Below are 21,358 nucleotides of genomic sequence, written 5' to 3' on the forward strand. Positions count from 1 at the left end.
GGTAGTATACTCATTTTCACTATATTGATTCTTCCGATCCACGAACATGGTATATTTCTCCATCTATTAGTGTCCTCTTTGATTTCTTTCATCAGTGTTTTATAGTTTTCTATATAAGTCTTTAGTTTCTTTAGGTAGATATATTCCTAAGTATTTTATTCTTTTCGTTGCAATGGTGAATGGAATTGTTTCCTTAATTTCTTTTCTACTTTCTCATTATTCGTGTATAGGAATGCAAGGGATTTCTGTGTGTTGATTTTATATCCTGCAACTTTACTATATTCATTGATGAGCTCTAGTAATTTTCTGGTGGAGTCTTTAGGGTTTTCCATGTAGAGGATCATGTCATCTGCAAACAGTGAGTTTTACTTCTTTTCCAATTTTAATTCCTTTTATTTCTTTTTCTGCTCTGATTGCTGTGGCCAAAACTTCCAGAACTATGTTGAATAGTAGCGGTGAAAGTGGACACCCTTGTCTTGTTCCTGACTTTAGGGGAAATGCTTTCAATTTTTCACCATTGAGGATAATGTTTGCTGTGGGTTTGTCATAGATAGCTTTTATTACGTTGAGGTATGTTCCTTCTATCCCTGCTTTCTGGAGAGTTTTATCATAAATGGATGTTGAATTTTGTCAAAGGCCTTCTCTGCATCTATTGAGATAATCATATGGTTTTTATTTTCAATTTGTTAATGTGGTGAATTACATTGATTGATTTGCGGATATTGAAGAATCCTTGCATCCCTGGGATAAAGCCCACTTGGTCACTTCCTAACACCGCACACAAAAATAAACTCAAAATGGATTAAAGATCTAAATATAAGATCAGAAACTATAAAACTCCTAGAGGAGAACATAGGCAAAACACTCTCAGACATAAATCACAGCAGGATCCTCTATGATCCACCTCCCAGAATTCTGGAAATAAAAGCAAAAATAAACAAGTGGGATCTAATTAAAATTAAAAGCTTTTGCACAACAAAGGAAACTATAAGCAAGGTGAAAAGACAGCCTTCTGAATGGGAGAAAATAATAGCAAAGGAAGCAACTGACAAACAACTAATCTCCAAAATATACAAGTAACTTCTGCAGCTCAATTCCAGAAAATAAACAACCCAATCAAAAATGGGCCAAAGAACTAAATAGACATTTCTTCAAAGAAGACATACGGATGGCTAACAAACACATGAAAAGATGCTCAACATCACTCATTATCAGAGAAATGCAAATCAAAACCACAATGAGGTACCACTTCACACCAGTCAGAATGGCTGCGATCCAAAAATCTGCAAGCAATAAATGCTGGAGAGGGTGTGGAGAAAAGGAACCCTCCTACACTGTTGGTGGGAATGCAAACTAGTACAGCCACTATGGAGAACAGTGTGAGATTCCTTAAAAATTGCAAATAGAACTACCTTATGACCCAGCAATCCCACTTCTGGGCATACACCGAGAAACCAGAATTGAAAGAGACACATGTACCCCAATGTTCATCGCAGCACTGTTTATAATAGCCAGGACATGGAAACAACCTAGATGTCCATCAGCAGATGAATGGATAAGAAAGCAGTGGTACATATACACAATGGAGTATTACTCAGCCGTTAAAAGAATTCATTTGAATCAGTTCTGATGAGATGGATGAAACTGGAGCCGATTATACAGAGTGAAGTAAGCCAGAGAAAAACACCAATACAGTATACTAACACATATATATGGAATTTAGGAAGATGGCAATGACGACCCTGTATGCAAGACAGGAAAGAGACACAGATGTGTATAACTGACTTTTGGACTCAGAGGGAGAGGGAGAGGTGGGATGATGTGGGAGAATGACAGTCTAACATGTATACTATCATGTAAGAATTGAATTGCCAGTCTATGTCTGACGCAGGATGCAGCATGCTTGGGGCTGGTGCATGGGGATGACCCAGAGAGATGCTATGGGGAGGGAGGTGGGAGGGGGGTGCATGTTTGGGAACGCATGTAAGAATTAAAGATTTTAAAATTTAAAAAATAAAAAACTAAAACTTAGGAAAAAAAAAAAAGAAATCAGTCCTGAATATTCATTGAAAGGACTGATGCTGAAGCTGAAACTCCAATACTTTGGCTGCTTGATGCAAAGAACTGACTGAGAAGACAGTCAAGACAGTGGAGAAGACACTGATTCTGGAAAAGATTGAAGGCAGGAGGAGAAGGGGATGACAGAGGATGAGATGGTTGGATGGCATCACTGACTTGATGAACATGAGCTTGAACAGGCTCCAGGAATTGATGATGGACAGGGAGCCCTGGTGTGGTGCAATCCATGGGGTTGCAAAGAGTTGGACATGACTTAGGGACTGAACTGAACTGATAATTGCCTGGCCTAGTGGTTTTCCCTGCTTTCTTTAGTTTAAGCCTGAGTTTTGCTATGAGAGCTGATGATCTGAGTCACAGTTGTTTCCAGGTCTTGATTTTGATAACTGTAACAGCTTCTACATCTTTGGCTAAAAGAATTTAATTGATTCTAACACCGAAATAAAAAAATATATATGTTCTACTCATAATTGGAGATTGGAATGCAAAAGCAGTAAGTCAAAGGAAGCTGGAGTAACAAGCAAATTTGGCTTCAAAGAATAAAATGAAGCAGGCTACTCTACAAAAATAGTCTACAAAGTTACTATTTCTGTATGCTGACGTTATAGCCATCAACCTGGTAAAATTAATTTCTTATTTCTAATATTTTAGCTTGAAATTTATTTTTTTGGATTTTTAATTAACATATCCAAAATAGAATAACTGCTGTGTTATTTTTGTTTCCCCAAGCTTAAAAATGTTTGTTTCATAATTTGACAGAAATTTGAGATGGCAGCAGCCATAAAGGGGATATGGCTAACGTTTCATTAAGGCAAATATTTTTGATGTATTGCTCATTGTTGTACTCGCCAGCAAAAGAACACTAACTGCCATCTTCTACTTAGCCAGTATGATGGGCACTAGTATTTAAATGTTATGTAATACACAACACACACACACACAAAAAAAAAACATTTTATTAAAAGACACAAGAATGTCTTTAAAAAATATTTAATGATGGATGTAGTAAAAAAAAAAAAAGGCTTCCCTTCAGTTGAAACATAAATACTTGGCAAAGTGAGAACAGTGATCTGGACTTGAGTCTCTTGCACTGAAACTTGAGGTTAAACCAAAGTTGACACCAGAAGAATGATCACAACGTGAACATCTACAGTTGACACAAGAGAAACCATTCCTAGTGTGCATGACCTTCACAAATTGCTGCTTTTGAGTAATTTGTCACATAAAATGAACAGTTGTCTATAATCTAATTTATCGTGCATGCCTTCTATACTTACTTTTATATAGGGATTTTGCAGAGATTTTTCCACATCCTATGCAGAGCACCTTTTACTTCCTTGTTCCTCAAGCTGTAGATCACAGGGTTCAGCATGCGTATGACCAAAGTGAAAAATACAGAGCCCATTTTGTCAGTATCGAACGAGTGGCTGGATTTGGGCTGCATATACATAAAGGCTAGAGTGGCATACAGTACAGCCACCACTGTCAGATGAGAGCCGCACGTGGAGAAAGCCTTCTGCCTGCCCTGCGCAGTGTTCATTTTTAGGATGGCCTTAAGGATCAGTATGTAAGATACAAGGACTATCAGAAAAGATGAAACCAAGTTAAACACGGAACAGGTCAATATGAACAGCTCAATCTCCCATGTGCTTGAGCACAGCAAAGTTAGCAAGGGGAGACTGTCACAGTAGAAATGACTAATGATGTTATAGCCACAGAAGGATGAAGTAAATATCTTGATGGTAGTTATCAGAGAAACGGAGGCACTGTAAACATAGGGGACTGCAACCAGCACCCAGCATGCTCTCGGGGACATAACTACTGTGTAGAGCAGAGGGTCGCAGATGGCCACGTAACGGTCATACGCCATTGCCGACAGGATGAAAAGTTCACTGATGATGAACAGGATGAAGAAAGTCAGCTGCATAGCACAGCAATGATAGCAGATTGTGTTTTGATCAGCTACGAAATTTACCAGCATTTTGGGTCCCACCGATGTGGAATAGCCAAGGTCGATGAAAGCCAGGTTTCTGAGAAAGAAGTACATGGGTGTCTGTAGCTTGGAGTCCACCTTGGTGAGAACGATCATGCCCAAGTTTCCCACCGCCGACACCGCATAAATGGTGAAGAAGAGCACAAAGAAGGGAGCCTGCAGCTCCGGCCAGCCTGTGATTCCTGTGAGGATGAATTCACCAGGCACGGTTTGATTTTGTTTATCCATCCAGCCCACCAAGGGAAGTAACTGTGGGAAGAACCGTAAGAATAGACGTTGGAATTCAGAAGATACCATCTGATGAATGTTTAGTAGGCAAAGCCATTATGTGTAAGATGAATCTAATTATTTTCAATAGAATGATTTAAAACAAGGCTCAGGATGCTTGGGGCTGGTGCACTGGGATGACCCAGAAGGATGGTATGGGGAGGGAGATGGATGGGGTTCAGGATGGGGAACACGTGTACACCTGTGGCAGATTCATGTTGATATATGGCAAAACCAATACAATATTGTAAGGTAATTAGCCTCCAATTAAAATAAATAAATTTAAATTAAAAAAAAAAAAAGACTCACCTCCATCACTGAACCTGGAACCAAATTTAGAAACCATTATAAGGTAAAATGGACTTTGCTGGTGGATCAGCGATACAGAATCTGCCTGCAATGCAGGAGAGGTGGTTTGATCCTGGAAGATCCCCTGGAGAAGGAAATGGCAACCCACTCCATTCTCCTTGCCTGGGAAATCCCATGGAAGAGGAGCCTGGCAGACTACAGTCTATGTAGTTGCAAAGAGTCAGACACAACTAACCACCACCACCACCATCATAACCTAACATATATAATAGTCATTTTACTCTGTGTCATGTACTGATTCTCATTACAAAATATAGACAGTTCCTTCACGGCTGCTAACAAACTATCATTACAAACATTTGGACAGAGTGGGAAACCTGATTTTTTTTTCAAAAATATTTTTCAGTTGAAATACATATAATTGTTAAAAAAAAAAGTATCAAATTTTAGAAATAATCATAATACAAAGTAACAGTACTTTCTTTCTTTCCCTTGGAACTTCAGCCCCAGTCTCTGAAGAAACTTATTACTAACTTATTTAATAGACTTTGATTCAGTTCTGTTTAGTGTAACGCCACATATTCAAACATTATTTTCATTCCAATATCCGTTTTGTAAAAAATTGTACTAAATTGATTATAGAAAATGGTGAAATTAAATCTTTAGCTCATACATATAAAAATCAGTCACAGGCTGGTCAAGAACTTGGTATTAAAAGAAAAATTTTAAACTCATGGTGCTGAAACTGAAGCTCCAATATTTTGGCCACCTGATGCAAAGAGCCAACTCATTGGGAAAAACCCTGATGCTACGAAGGACTGAAGGCCAAAAGAGAAGGGGGAGCAAAAGATAAGATGGTAGATGGCATCACCTACTCAATGTAGGTGAATCTGAGCAAACCACGGGAGACAGTGAAGGACAGAGGAGCCTTGCTGCAATCCTTGGGGTTGCAGAGACTAGAACAAGACTTAGGGACTGAGCAACAGCAAGTTAAAAGCTAGAACTTCTGGATGTCACTAAGCAAATATAAATTTCAAGAACATCAGAATATAAATTTGCTTAATTTGGAAGATTAAATCTGCCTCATACAATTCATTCTTTCTAAAAATCTATTCACAATATTAACAAATTATTTACAAAAAAAGGTGAAAACAAACATTCATTCAATTCAGTTTAGTTCAGTTCAGTCGCTCAGTCATGTCCAACTCTTTGTGACCCCATGAATCACAGCACCCCAGGCCTCCCTGTCCATCACAAACTCCCGGAGTTCACTCAGACTCCCATCCATCGAGTCAGTGATGCCATCCAGCCATCTCATCCTCAGTCGTCCCCTTCTCCTCCTGCCCCTAGTCCCTCCCAGCATCAGAGTCTTTTCCAATGAGTCAACTCTTTGCATTAGGTGACCAAAGTACTGGATTTCAGCTTTAGCATCATTTCTTCCAAAGAAATCCCAGGGCTGATCTCCTTCAGAATGGACTGGTTGGATCTCCTTGCAGTCCAAAGGACTCTCAAGAGTCTTCTCCTACACCACAGTTCAAAAGCATCAATTCTTCAGCACTCAGCTTTCTTCACAGTCCAACTCTCACATCCATACATGACCACTGGAAAAACCATAGCCTTGGCTAGATGGACCTTAGTCGGCAAAGTAATGTCTCTGCTTTTGAATATGCTGTCTAGGTTGGTCATAACTTTTCTTCCAAGGAGTAAGCGTCTTTTAATTTCATGGCTGCAGTCACCATCTGCAGTAATTTTGGAGCCCCCCAAAATAAAGTTTAACACTGTTTCCACAGTTTCCCCATCTATTTTCCATGAATTGATTTACAAAAAATGTAAAAAACAAACATTCATTAGCAGCAACCAAACAAGAAAGAGGGAAAAATCTAGGGCTTTTAGCTACAAAATTATACTCAAGGAAAAGAATTTTTCCACAGAAGCTTGTGTATTGTGGCAAACCTTTTCATCCAAATTATGTTGTACTTTACAAATCCTTGGAGTTCTGAAACTCAACTGAGTTTATTTTTTTTTAATTTTAAAATTACCTTTTTTAAAGCATTTTGAGATAAAGTCCTATGGTATTGAAAACAAGACAAGCTTTCAATTTATGGGCATATTTATGACTTGGAGGAGTTTGGCTTCCTAACTGTGAAAGTGACACCCGACCTTATGTTTCTAGGTCTTCATGTGATGGATTCAAGAGCAGGATGGTTTATTTGTGGTTAGAGGGCTCCTCAAGTATAATCAGAGGAATGTTCACTTCTCTACGTAACAACAAGCTCTCATCTTCTTCTTATTATGACATACTGTCATCTGATTCTCCCCACATCACCCCTACCCAAGCATCAAAGCAACAACTGGAAAAAGAAACAGGAAAGTTGAGCAATAAGATTGACTCTTCTCTGATAGAAGCGCAAACTTCAGAGTTTCACCAGGACTTGGAGAATGAAACCTATTAATGAAACCTATTAATGATTATCTTATGCAAACTCAAACACCCAGTCTTAGCTATGTATTCTGAAACTTCGCAAATAGTCTCAACTGAGAAACATGGATTGGTCAGATTGAGAATATTATCTTTCAAAGAGCAGACAAAAAACTAAGGAGGATAAAAAAGAAGAAGAATCTTGAATGGGTCTTAAAGTAGGTCAGGGTCAGAAGTCTTTAGGTGAGTTAACATCGGCAGAAATATTTACACACATTAATTTAAAAGTATAAAAGGACAACAATACTTTCTCATTCAATACAGCTAATAAGGCCCAAAGTCCTTATCTTCCCTTTCCTTATTTTGTAAAATACACCATATTTTCTCAATCAGGGAGCACTAACTCTGCAATTATGTAGCATTAGTTAAGGGCATAAAATCAGTCTAAATCTTTTCCAATTACATCTTTGGAATTTGGCAAATCCTCCTTAAGAAACACCAAAATTTTCTAACTTAAGATATCCAGTATTATACTCACCAAATGTGGGATTCAGTGTTGATCGCTAGACCACTATTATATGGCTTTTTATAATTCATGAAGATTATTTAAAACTGTACCACTTCATTATAATGATATCCCATGATGTTAGATTCTCAAACGTGCAGAAATTCGATGAACTGGGTAACAGTTTTTTTTACTTGTGCTATATACCTGGGAGCTGTGAAGAGGTGTAGGGAGATCTTCTGCCCTCTTCTTCTCATCCTTCAAAAAACAATTCTTCCTATTCAATTTCGATGTGTGCAGTTTGTAACACAAAACACAAGAGATCAAGAAGAAAGCTTCTCTTAAGGCATTTAGATTAATGAGAGTGAAAAGGCAATACCCTAGGCTAGATTATGAAGTGTTTAAGGTGTGGCAAATTCACAAATACTGAAACTATAAAGCATGCACTAGATTAATAAATCTTCCAAGGAGTGATGTTTCTTGACTCTTATTGGTATTGATTTTAGACTCAGTTTTGCTCCACTATATATATATAATGCTTCCAAGCCTTCAGCCTCATTATCTGTATAAAATTAAACTTGATACAAAGGTGATAGGGTCAAAGTCATCCTATTATGGTGGTGTGGAGGACGTAGTACCCAGAGTCCAAAAGTCTATTTTGGAAACCAGGGAAGAGCAAAAGTCTCCTTCCTGTTACATGAGTTTGAAATGGCCAGGTCAATGTAGCCCACACACTCGTGTTAGCAGAATTTACTGACATCTGTGTGAGGAGAGAATACCTGCAAACAGGAAAGAATAAATTAACAGCTTCATCTCTGTATAGAAGCTGGTTTTTCCTGAATGCCTCTAAAGACAAAGAGCAGAGGAGGTTGGCCTTTTTGGGATCTCAAGGTCCTTCTGCCTGTGGGTACGGTGGGGGCTGGTGAAGGAACTGTGACTCTGAAGGCAAATTATAGAGATGTCAATGTGATTACTCAACATAATATTGATGAAGAATGACCCGGAGAAGGAGTGAAAGAGGAACCAATGGCAGCTTCTCAGAAAATGTTTTTAAAAGTTTATTCTGTGTTATTTTGCCTTTTCCATCAACTTACTCCTGCAAATATCACTGAGCAGGCACGGCTGTCTCCCACGCTCTGTGTTTGAGGTCACCTCTGAATTGACCTGGGCTTCTCTGCTGGCTCAGACCATAAAGAATCTGCCTGCAATGTGGGAGACCCCGGGTCGATCCCTGTATGGAGAGATGCCCTGGAGAAGGGAATGGCAGGGCACTCCAGGATTCATACCTGGAGAATTCTGTGGAGAGAGGAGCCTGGGGAGTTATAATCCATGGGGTCGCAAAGAGTCAAACATGATTGCTTGACTGACACTCTCTTTTTCTTTCTGATTTGACCTACAAGCCAAGATGATTGTTTTCTGACATGCTGGTTGCTTTCCATCTCTAGTATTTGACTTCATTTCCTGAGGGCAAGGGATCTTGTTTGGACACCACCTACAGCAGTTTGTAAGGGCCTGAGATCTAATGTATTAAGAGAAATATTAACTAATAAGTGACAGGACTCAATGGATAAAAAACACAAGCTTTTCTAGCCCTCTTTTATGCAGGAAGCTAAAGGTATGACCAACCTAGATAGTATATTGAAAAGCAGAGACATTACTTTGCCAACAAAGGTTCACCTAGACAAGGCTATGGTTTTTCCAGTGCATGTATGGATGTGAGAGTTGGACTGTGAAGAAAGCTGAGCACCGAAGAATTGATACTTTTGAACTGTGGTGTTGGAGAAGACTCTTGAGAGTCCCTTGGACTGCAAGGAGATCCAACCAGTTCATTCTAAAGGAGATCAGCCCCGGGCATTCTTTGGAAGGAATGATGCTAAAGCTGAAACTCGCATACTTCGGCCACCTCATGCAAAGAGTTGACTCATTGGAAAAGACTCTGATGCTGGGAGGGATTGGGGGCAGGAGGAGAAGGGGACAACAGAGGATGAGATGGTTGGATGGCATCACCGACTTGATGGGTGTGAGTCTGAGTGAACTCCGGGAGTTGGTGATGGACAGGGAGGCCTGGTGTGCTGTGACTCATGGGGTCGCAAAGAGTCGGACATGACTGAGCGACTGGACTGAACTGAACTGAAACTATCTTAAGTAATTGAGATTCAGGTGCATGCAGCAGTAGTTTTTCTTTATTCCGTACTTTGTTAGCTTTCTCCCTAATCAGGGGAGTCTCACGTTCCTTACCTACCAGGGAATGTTTAATTTTAAGGAAACCTGTATGTTGTTTTCTGTTTCTCAAGGGCCTTCTGTTTCTTGTCAGTTCCTGGAAAACAGGAATGAGCAGAGCTGCTCGCATCTCTCAGGGCTGAGGTCGTGAGATGGAACACATACGTGGGTTCCTTTCAGTAAACTTTTACTTTTCGGTAGAACTACTTAGTCATGTTCCTATTTCCGATACATGGGTTGTCTCATGGCCCTGTGATGATTGTTATTCCCCTAGTTACTGTGGTTATGCACTTGGTTTCAATGTTCTTGCTCAACTTTATTTTTCTGCCTAAAGCTTCCTTGTATAACAATATATAAGCACATGCCGCCATGATTAAAGCACCCTTGTTCCACCAAACACTTGGGTCTCCCATGGCCTTCTTTTCATCACCTTCTTTTCATCAACTCCTGTCCCCAGGTTCTGGTCTGTCAAGACGACCATAACACTTATCCCTCATTTTTGCTTCCTAAAATCCTCTATGAATAAACATTAAAAAGTTCAGCTCCTTGACTCAGAGTCTTCCTTTGAAATTTACACTCTGACCAACACTGTCTCTTATATATTAACATAAAGAGGCACCATATATATATATATATATATATATATATATATAGCACAAATAAAACTCCATGGAGCCATGATAATGATAATAATATCGTGTTGCTGTATAACTGAAAGTTCTGGCAGAAACTTACCATCTGAGGCATAAACGGTTCTTTAGTATCAGAAACTCCAGTCTGCAATCAGCATCTTTGCATTAACAGCATTTTACGTGGAGGTTTCAAGAAATACCTACACTCCCTTCAGAATGTTTATGGTTTTAGAATCCCAGTATAGAGTTAATAACAAATAGAAAAAAAGATTATTTACTATTTGCAAATAATACAATAACTGAGTTTACTCTGTAAATTTCTCCATAAATCAGTTATGACAAGAGAGTATTAATATTCATGGACTAATGTATTGGGTCTGGCATCAGTGACTAAATTCATCTATAATTTTAAACTGAAGATATAAATCAACAGTTGTCACTGGAGCTAATCTAGTAATCAGCCATCCACTCACCAAAAACAAGGAATGCCTTCTTGTTCGGCCATGTGGTTAGTAGTCTGATTGAAGTCAGAAGAATTTATGAATGTCCTTCCCCTTTGAGACAGTCCCCTAGAAATCTGAATGCAATTTCTTGATTATTCCCAAAGCATCTAAGAACACGAAATGAAGCCTCTATAGTCTTGGTTAATTATTTTTGATTTCCCTATTGAGGAAACACTCTTTTAGATGCAATTCACATGCTTTTTTATTGTTTATTTTATTGCACTCACTCAAATATCTGGATTTCAGTTTATCATTTATTGGATAAGTCCTTTCAGTTCAGTTCAGTTCAGTCGCTCAGTCATGTCCGACTCTTTGCGACCCCATGAATCACAGCACGCCAGGCCTCCCTGTTCATCACCAACTCCCAGAGTTCACTCAGACTCACGTCCATTGAGTCTGTGATGCCATCCAGCCATCTCATCCTCTGTCGTCCCCTTCTCCTCCTGCCCCTAGTCCCTCCCAGCATCAAAGTCTTTTCCAATGAGTCAACTCTTCTCAGGAGGTGGCCAAAGTACTAGAGTTTCAACTTTAGCATCATTCCTTCCAAAGAAATCCCAGGGCTGATCTCCTTCAGAATGGACTGGTTGGATCTCCTCGCAGTCCAAGGGACTCTCAAGAGGCTTCTTCAACACCACTGTTCAAAAGCATCAATTCTTCGGTGCTCAGCCTTCTTCACAGTCCAACTCTCACATCCATACATGACCACAGGAAAAACCATAGCCTTGATTAGCCAGACAATCACCCATAAATTACTTCAATATTCAGTATTTTCCACCATGGCTTCTGCCCAAATTTTATGTCTGAGGATAAAGACAAAATTCTTTAAACATGTCCTAGAGTGGTTCTAAAGACTCAGAAGGAATACAAATTATGAATATGTGTGTAACTAATTTTTTAAGGGACTACATTGAGTTAATCACACACTAATTCTGTATCCTATAATCCTCTTCAATCCTCATTTCCCATCCTCACTCCAGTTCTCCTTCCTCATACAGGCACCTTCTCTATGAGAGCTGCTATATGCTCTTAAAAAGAAATACAGCCATATAATGTAAATATGGTATACCTTTTAATGTGCACTCATGCTATCATTCAGAGAAGGTGATGGCACCCCACTCCAGTACTCTTGAATGGAAAATCTGACAGAGGAGCCTGGTAGGCTGCAGTCCATGGGTCATGAAGAGTCGGACACGACTGAGTGACTTCACTTTCACTTTTCATTTTCATGCATTGGAGAAGGAAATGGCACCCCACTCCAGTGCTCTTGCCTGGAGAGTCCCAGGGATGGGGGAGCCTGGTGGGCTGCCATCTATGGGGTTGCACAGAGTTGGACACAACTGAAGGACTTAGCAGCAGCAGGAGCATGTTGTCATTTAACTTGCTTTGATGCTTAAAGAGTCCCATTCAACTCTATATTATTGAAGCACATTCATTTTACTGCGTGTGGAGGGGGATTGTGGGTGTGTGTTAGTTGCTCAGTCATGCCCAATTCTTTGCAACTCCATAGACTGAAGCCCACCAGGCTCCTCTGTCTGTGGAATTTTCTGGCAAGATTACTAAAGTGGGCATGTATTCCCTTCTCCAGGGGATTTTTGTAACCTAGGGACTGAACCCAGGTCTTCTGTATTGCAGGCAGATTCTTTATCATCTGAGCCCCCAGAGAAGCCCCATTTTAGTGAGCTAGTGAAGTCACTCAGTCATGCCCAACTCTTCGCGACTGCATGGACTGTAGTCTATCAGGCTCCTCCATCCATGGGATTTTCCAGGCAATAGTACTGGAGTGGGTTGCCATTTCCTTCTCCAGAGACCGTCTTAGTACAAACCCAACACTATGTCTCTCCTTTTTGTTTTGTAAAATTACTATAATCTGGGCCTCCTTTAATTTGAAATCTTTGCTTCCATAGTACTGGGATTCAGCTAGTTACCAACTCTGGAATTTTATCTGTGCCACCACAGTTAATGAGTTTATGTGTGTGGTCCCCACACATCCATGAATGAACTTTTCTGTGATATATTGGGTTAGTCCAAAAGTTTGTTTGCTTTTTTCCCATAAAATAACTCTAATAGCATTTATTTATCTTTAATTTCATTTGAAACAATTTACTTAGATTGTATCAAAACAGCTGTCATTGAATCGCCAGTCTATGTCTGACGCAGGATACAGCATGCTTGGGGCTGGTGCATGGGGATGACCCACAGAGATGTTATGGGGAGGGAAGTGGGAGGGGGGGTTCATGTTTGGGAACGCATGTAAGAATGAAAGATTTTAAAATTAAAAAAATAAAAAACTAAAAAAAAAAAAAACTGGTGAATGTTTGTATAGCCATTTTAATATTGAAGATGGAAGCAAAAAGCAACATTTTGGCATATTATGCTTTATTATTTCAAGAAAGATAAAAGTGCAACTGAAACCACCCCCCTAAAAGATTTGTGCAGTGTATGGAGAAGGTGCTGTGACTGATCAAATGTGTCAAAAATGATTTGCCAAGTTTTGTGCTAGAGATTTCTTGCTGGACGATGCTCTACTGTTGGGTGGACCAGTTGAAGTCAATAGCGATCAACTAGAGACATTGAGGACAATCAACATTATACCACATGGGGGACAGCAGACATACTCAAAATATCCAAATCAAGCACTGAACATCTTTTGCACAAGCCTGGTTATATTAATCACTTTGATGTTTGGGTTCCACGTAAGTTAAGTGAAAAAAACCTTCATGATCATATTTCCGCAAGCTACTCTCTACTTAAACATAATAAAAACATTTTGTTTTTTAAAAAAAATTGTGGTGAGTGATGAAAAATGGATACTGTACACTATTGAGGAACACAGGAAATCACAGTGCAAGTGAAATTAACCACCATCAACCACACCAAAGGCTGTTCTTCATTCGAAGATGATGTTGTGTATATGGTGGGAGTAGAAGGGAGTCCTCTATTATGAGTTCTTTCTGGAAAACCAGATGCTTAATTTCAACAAGTACTGCTCTCAATTAGATCAAGTGAAAGCAACACTCGATGAGAACCATCCAGAATTAGTTAACAGAAAACATTTAATCTTCCATCAGGATAACGTAAAGCCACATATTTCTTTGATGACCAGGCAAAAACTGTTACAGCTTGGCTGGGAAATTCTGATTCAACCACTGTATTCAGCAGATATTGCACCTTCAGATTTCCATTTATTCTGCTGTTTATAAAATTCTCATAATGGAAAATATTTTCAATTCCCTGGAAGACTATAAAAGGCACCTGAGACAGGTTTTTGCTCAAAAAAAATACAAAAGTTGTTGAGAAGATGGAAATATGAAGCTACTTAAAAGGTGGCAGAAGGTAGTAGAATGAAATGGTGGATACATTGTTCAATAATGTTCTTGGACAAAATTAAAAATATTTCTTGTATTTGCACTTAAAAACTGAGGAAACTTTTTGACCAACTCAGTATCTCCTAGAGTGAGTCCCTGATAAGAGAAATACAAGCAAAATATATTTAAATTAATATGAATCTATGCCAAGATTTATCAGTATACATTACATCATCACTACACAAAACTTTATACTTTGGACATCCAACTTATGAATATGTACAATTTGTTCACATGATAAGGGACTGTAAAAAATAATTATTAAACCAGATTCAAATTTTTAGAGCCAAAATTGCTTTCTTATCTTAATACATTATTTTTTTAGTAATCATCCAAATGATTTGGAATAGAATGATATACTAAGCACTATCCATGCCAACTGATACAGATAACACACATTTTAAAATAGCTTTAATATCCAAATGTCTATAATAGTGATAAGACTGACAGTTTTAAAAAATGCTGAAGAAATAATCATCGAAGTGACACAAAATCCGCCACATACATCCTGAGCCGAGATTGACTGGCCATCAAATCGTTTTAGTTTTCATTTTGACCACTTCTACCTATATATCCAATTTTCAGTTCAGCCTACTTATCTTTTGAATGATTTCTTTGAATGGACTTTTTCATTTCCATAAAAGTGGCTTGTGGAAACAGCCCTTTGGAAAGTAGAGATGCAGGTATGGCAATGTAGACAAATGGAGTCAATGCTTGTGGACTTTCAGGGTGAGAGTGATAGCTGCTCAAACTAAACTTATCCATAATATTTCATATTCTTTTTTCAATTAGTAACCTCTTCTGACCAAGAGACAATCTTAACTTAGCTGAAAACCTTAAAAAATCTTAACTGAAAATCTTAACCTTAAAATCTTAACTGAAAACCTTAAAACTTAAGTTTGCTTTTAAATGAAAAAGAAAAGAAAAAGAAAACATAAGTGGGACCAGTTTCTATTATCTTTTTGGTTATTGAACTAGAAACTTCTTTTAAAACTGAGTGTTTTGAGACATACATAAAATAATGGAGATACACGATCACAGTCCTTCAAAACAAAAGGGATTACTGAGAAAATGGCAGGGTCTTTTAGTAGGTTTTTGGATTTAAATTTGTAAAATGGCATTTGTTAGTCTGAATTTGGGAAATTTGATTGCCTTTTCTTATTTTCATGATCTTGAAAGGATTTATTTATGACCTCCACCTCCAAGATTAAGACACTTGCGGTGCTTTCTGCCGAGGGCATCCTTATATTACAGAGCTGGGCTCAAGTTATTATACTTACTGTCTCTATTGCAGCTACAGAATGAGAGGTCCTTCTGGTTGCTGTTCCAAGTCTTTCCTAAGCTTGGGAGATGGGAGGGAGGTTCAGGAGTGAGGGGCCATATGCTTACCTGTGGCTGATTCATGTGACATATGGCAGGAACCAACACAACATTGTAAAGCACTTATCCTCCAATGGAAATGTTAAAGCGAAAAAGAGATTTGCCAATGTGGTTAAGTAAAGGGCCTTAAGTGAGCGAGTCGAAAGTAGTCACAGGGAGAGAAAGATGCAAAAGTTGGAAGCAGAGATGTGTCAGTGAAAGCAGAGGTTAGAATGATGGCTTTGTTGGATGGAAGGCGAACGCCGGGCAAGGTATATGGAACCTGCAGGAGCTGGGAGAGGCAAGGAGACAGACTGAACCCTATTTGGGTCCTGAAAGGAATACAATCTTCTGATACCTTGATTTTAGGTCTGGATGACTCATTGTGAACTTCTGACCTCCAAAATTGTGGGACAAGAAGTTCACATTGTCTCAAGCTGCGAAATTGGAGATGATTTGTTATAGCTCCATTAGGAAGCTAATACAAGTGATAACATAGTTATTTTAGAAAATACATATATATCAACCAAATTAAGAAGTAGGAAACACTACAGTGTTCATTCTTAACTTCATTTCAGTTCAGTTGTTCAGTCATGCCCAACGCTCTGTGACCCCATGCACTGCAGCACGCCAGGACTCTCTGTCTGTCACCCTCCTGGACCTTGCTCAAACTCATGTCCATTGAATCAGTGATGTCATCCAACCAGCTCATCCTCTGCCATCTCCTTCTCTACCTTCCTTCAATCTTTCCCAACATCCCTTTCCGATGAGTCAACTCTAAATCAGGTGGCCAAAGTATTGGAGCTTCAGTTTCAGCATCAGTTCTTCCAATGAATATTCAGGACTGATTTCCTTGACTTAAATTCCTAACTTAAGTTAATAAAATAGATTGCAGATAATTGGTAGAAATACAAGCGTGAGTTTAGTCCTGTTGCTCTGTTTCTGTTGACCTAACCAGACTCAAAGAGAATTGTTTTCTGCTATAAAGTAAACTTTTCTGATTGCAAGTACCTAGGTTGATGAAGCTAAATAAAACTGTAATAAAAGAAAACAAACATTCCCTATGGACTTTTATATGATTATAAATAATAAAATATAAAATTCTAAAGGCTAATGATACCAAGTTATTACTGGCTTTGTCCTTGAAGACCAGAAATGTACATTATATATGACAATTTTTCCATCTTCAAATAATCTACTTACTTGTGAGTAAAGTTGAAAATTAACTCATGAACTTGACTCTCACTAAAAGAAGTATTTGCTGTTATGATCTTATAACAAAAACTTTTTAATGTGAGTCTATGTTACGAAAAACAATTATATATTTTATATTTGAATGAAGATTGATATTTTGCTTTATGTATATGTACAAAACAAAAAGGATGAAAAAATAGAATAGTTTTATATGTATTTTTAGTCAGTTTTGCAATATGTCCTATTTTCATGTATATCTAAGCATTCTATATTCAACATTTATTTCCCTGTACAAACTTATTATTTTTTCAGATTTATTTTAAATGCGAAATGACAATTGGCTGAAAAGCTTGACAAACTGATGGGTAAATACTACAAAAAATTATGAAACTTTTAGTAGTTGAAGAAAAGATACTTGTGACAAGGAAGATAATCTAACTCATAGCAAATATCCAAAACAGTTCCTACAGGCATTCATTGCTATCTTCTATATTTAGAAATTCTGAAAACCTTTTATATACTTATATTTTATTTTTTAAAGTATTTATTTTCAAATTATTTGTATTATTTATATTAGTATATTTTTTCACTTAATGCATTTTGTATGGAAAATTATATTTAAAGATGAGATTAAAAGGATTAATATTTTTCCTTAAAATTAATGGAAATTTTATTTATTGCTTCATCGCTTAGCAAAATTTTCAGGAACAAATAAAACCTTTTACTGGAGATAGTTGCAGTTTTAACTTTACACTGATTGGAATAACTGACATGGGTTATCCAAGAATCTCTTCAATGCATCTTTCACATCCTTGTTCCTCAGGCTATAAATGAGGGGGTTCAGCACTGGAATCACCAGGGTATAGAAGACTGAGGCCATCTTATCAGTATCTAATGAGTGGTTGGTCCTTGGCTGCAAATACATGAAGAGTAGTGTCCCATAGAACACAGTGACAGCTATCATGTGAGACGCACAGGTGGAAAAGGCTTTGTGTCGCCCTTCTGAAGAACGTATCCTCAAAATAGCAAGGATGATGTTGAAATAGGATGTTAGAACAACAATCATAGAGAAAAACAAATTGGTCCCTGAAAAGGTAAACACTGCTGTTTCTGGAATGTAAGTATCAGAACAAGACAATGCTAACAAAGGGACATTATCACAGTAAAAATGGTTGATCACATTGGACGAGCAATATGACACGGAAAACACACAGGAGGAGACCGTCAGTGCTGTGGTCAGACTGTAGGAGTAAATAAGAGCCATCAGGAGAAGGCAGATCCCTGGAGAAACCACCGCCCGGTAGAGCAGGGGGCTGCAAATAGCCACATAGCGGTCATAGGCCATGGCAGCCAGCACGAAAATCTCAGCCACGATAAAAACTAAGAATCCACCTAGCTGGGCTGCACATCCGTAATAAGATATGGTTTTCTTTGCAACCAAGAAGTTAACCAACATTTTGGGGGCAATGACAGAAGAATTGCCCAAATTTATGATAGCCAAGTGCTTGAGGAAAAAGTACATGGGGGTTTGAAGCTGAGAGTCCACACTGGTGAGGATGACGATTCCCAGGTTCCCTGCCAGGGTCAGTCCATAGACGATCAGGAACACACAAAAAAAGGGAATCTGGAGTTCTGGACGGCCTGAGACTCCCATTAGAATGAATTCAGTCACATGAGTGTGATTCCCTGGAGCCATTTATTTTGCTGATTTCCTCTTTTAATGGGGAAAATAGAAAGGGAATAACAGAGGACAAAATCATAATTTTTCTGTTAGATGTCAGATTATTAAATGTTTCATTTAAAGTCAGTTTACTTCTGTTCAAAAATAGTTAAAATTCTCAGATCTTCCTTGTTTTCCCCTCTATCTTTTCACAAAATTCAGGTATACTAACTCTACAGAGATCCGTTTCAGGATCTTATAACTATTTGACCAAAATATTAATGTATTATTCACTGAAGGATATGGTTTATATTGAATAAATGCATATTATTGTATTATGCCATTACATGTATTCATATTAATATTATTAATTATATTAACACATATTTAATGAATATTTAATTAATACATATTTAATACACATACACTTGCCTCTGTGTAGGTATTTCCAGTGATTAACAAAAGGTACCTAAAATATGTTGATGAGCTAGAGAAATATCCAGTTATTTTTTATTATCTCCTACATGTCATCACCTCAGACCAGGCTTTGCCATCCTTTCTGGGAATTTCCATTTTTCTATGGGGAACACTTTCAGTAATGCAGTTTTATCTTTAATAATCATTACCACTTCTGCTTCAGTTGCCCACAGGCAGTCTTATATTTCAATATTGTTCCTTAGCATCAGGGAGAAATTCTTCTGAAACTTCTTTCCTTTATCTCATTTCCTTTCTTCTGCCAAATTAAAAAAAAAAACAGTCCTGTCTTATCATTCTGATTTCTAATTGCTCTCTCTTCCCTATTGTTTTATTTTAACAGCCATTTTTTTTTCCTCCTTTCCAACATATACCCTATCTCCCTTAAATGGTTTAAAGTCCATTTTGATTTTTAAAAAGCATACTGTGGGCAGTTTAGATTTTGTGAAAATTCAATCCATTTGTTTATTTATACAGATAAATGAGTAGAAAGCTTAACATTACTTAGTATGTAGTATACACTTCCCTGGTGTCTCAGATGGTAAAAAGACTGCCTGCACTGCAGGAGACCCAGGTCCAATTCCCTCTGGAGAAGAAAATGGCAATCCACTCTAGTATCCTTGCCTGGGAAATCCCACGGATGGAGAAGCCTGGCAGACTATAGCCCATGGGGTCGCAAAGAGTTGGACATAACTGAGTGACTTCACTCTGTTTTCTTTCTTTCTTTACTCTGTGCCCAGAGGTATGTGAAGCATTTTGAAATAATCATTTTATTATTTTGCAGGAGCGTCCAGGAAGATGGGGTTTTTTGTTTTTGTTTTTGTTTTTTTTTTTGGTCTGTTGAGACAATTTAGGCCAAGTGAAATTAAGTTACTCAGTGTCTGTATAGGATATCAGTTAATAACATGGTTTTATAATTTTTTTATATTGCTTGTTTGGCCTATTAGTCTTTTGGTTATTTGTTAGTCCACCAATTATTAGTTGTGTGATTTTTACCAGGTAATTGTGTCTTTGTGCTTTGTAAATTAAATGAGGTATTTTACACGTAAACGCAGTTCTCACAAAGCGGAAATAATGAACCTCACATAACTAGCCACGCAGCCTTCAGCACTTGCAGCTTGAGGCTCAGTGGTTGGAGCCTGCTGGCTCTAGAGCACAGGCTGAGTAGTCGTGGTTCACGGGCTTAGTTGCAGCACGGCATCTGGGATCTTCCCAGACCAGGAACTGAACCCGTGTTCCCAGTATTGACAAGCAGATTTTCAACCACTGAAACCACCAGGAAAGTCCGTTGAATAACTTTTTAAAATGTGGTTTCTCATTTCAGTCCCAGTAACTCATTTTCCCTTACTGGAAATTTTATAGTTGAGATGAAAATGTTAAGTGAATTATAATTTTGTATTTTCAAAACACAGGGACAGATCGTATCTATCTCTACAGTAATTCAAATCCAGATATGCTTTTATACGAGCTGACTCTCTTACATATGCCTTTTTCATTTCTATTAAGTAAAGATACTCTGCTCCATACATCACATATGTGTCTAATGAGTTGATCTGATTGTTGCACCATCTATGCCTTATTTCTTGCCGTTTACCACTGTGTTTAAAATAAATGCATCAGTAAGCTTTTGATGGCAAACATAATGGCAGCACTTAAAGCAAAATGTTCATTTGCTATACATAAAGCAAGTCAGTGCAAGTTTCACTATGATATAATATATCCAATAAACTCATTCTTAATTTAACAAGAATAAAAAGAGTGTCAATAACAGAAAATATTGTCTAGTCTCAATTTGTGCGGTTAGCTTTTAAAATGGAGAGACCATGATATGCATCATGGTCTATTACTGGTTACCACTTATATAATATAAAGAATGCAAAGCTTTTTCATTGGGTAAGTACTCGTCACTAAAATAAAGTTTTTATAGAAGAGCCCCAGTTTTCACCTATGTATTCACAATCTTGTTTGACAGAATTTGCTACTGATGGTAGCTATTTTAATTCTTGAAAAATAGTTTTCTCAAATTTATTTTCAAAATGAACTATTTTGTAGATTTTCTAAAACAACAGATTCTCAGTGAATAAAATTTTTAAAAATACAAATGTTAATCATTTATCTCAAAATGTGAATGAAAAATAATATTGCAAGTTATTTTTTTTAAATAGATGCTGATGTGATTTCAAGAGTATGTTCCATTGGTCTCTGACTATGGAATTTTTCCTAAATGGGTTGTGTTAGGGACAAACGCTGCATCTCAACATGAGCTCTCAGTGTCCACCAGCAATAGAAAATGACTGTTTACTCCAAAACTCTTGCCGTCTGAAGGTTTATCACACTGGGCAACACAAAAAACAGGAAGGGAAGAAAAACTTGTTTTTATTG

General features: G+C 37.9%; 2 protein-coding genes across 2 annotated transcripts; both read right to left on the minus strand.

The window, feature by feature from the left end:
- Positions 1-3,355: 3,355 nt before the first annotated feature.
- LOC114118327 (olfactory receptor 8K3-like) lies at positions 3,356-4,297 on the minus strand. Its single transcript, XM_027979074.1, has one exon. It carries the CDS (start codon positions 4,295-4,297, stop codon positions 3,356-3,358), a length of 942 nt encoding a protein of 313 aa, XP_027834875.1.
- A 13,293-nt stretch (positions 4,298-17,590) lies between these two features.
- On the minus strand, positions 17,591-18,538 carry LOC101102512 (olfactory receptor 8J2-like). Its single transcript, XM_004016474.3, has one exon. It carries the CDS (start codon positions 18,536-18,538, stop codon positions 17,591-17,593), a length of 948 nt encoding a protein of 315 aa, XP_004016523.1.
- Positions 18,539-21,358: the final 2,820 nt, after the last annotated feature.

Source organism: Ovis aries, chromosome 15, assembly GCF_016772045.2.
Source record: "Ovis aries strain OAR_USU_Benz2616 breed Rambouillet chromosome 15, ARS-UI_Ramb_v3.0, whole genome shotgun sequence".
Lineage (NCBI taxonomy): Eukaryota > Metazoa > Chordata > Mammalia > Artiodactyla > Bovidae > Ovis > Ovis aries.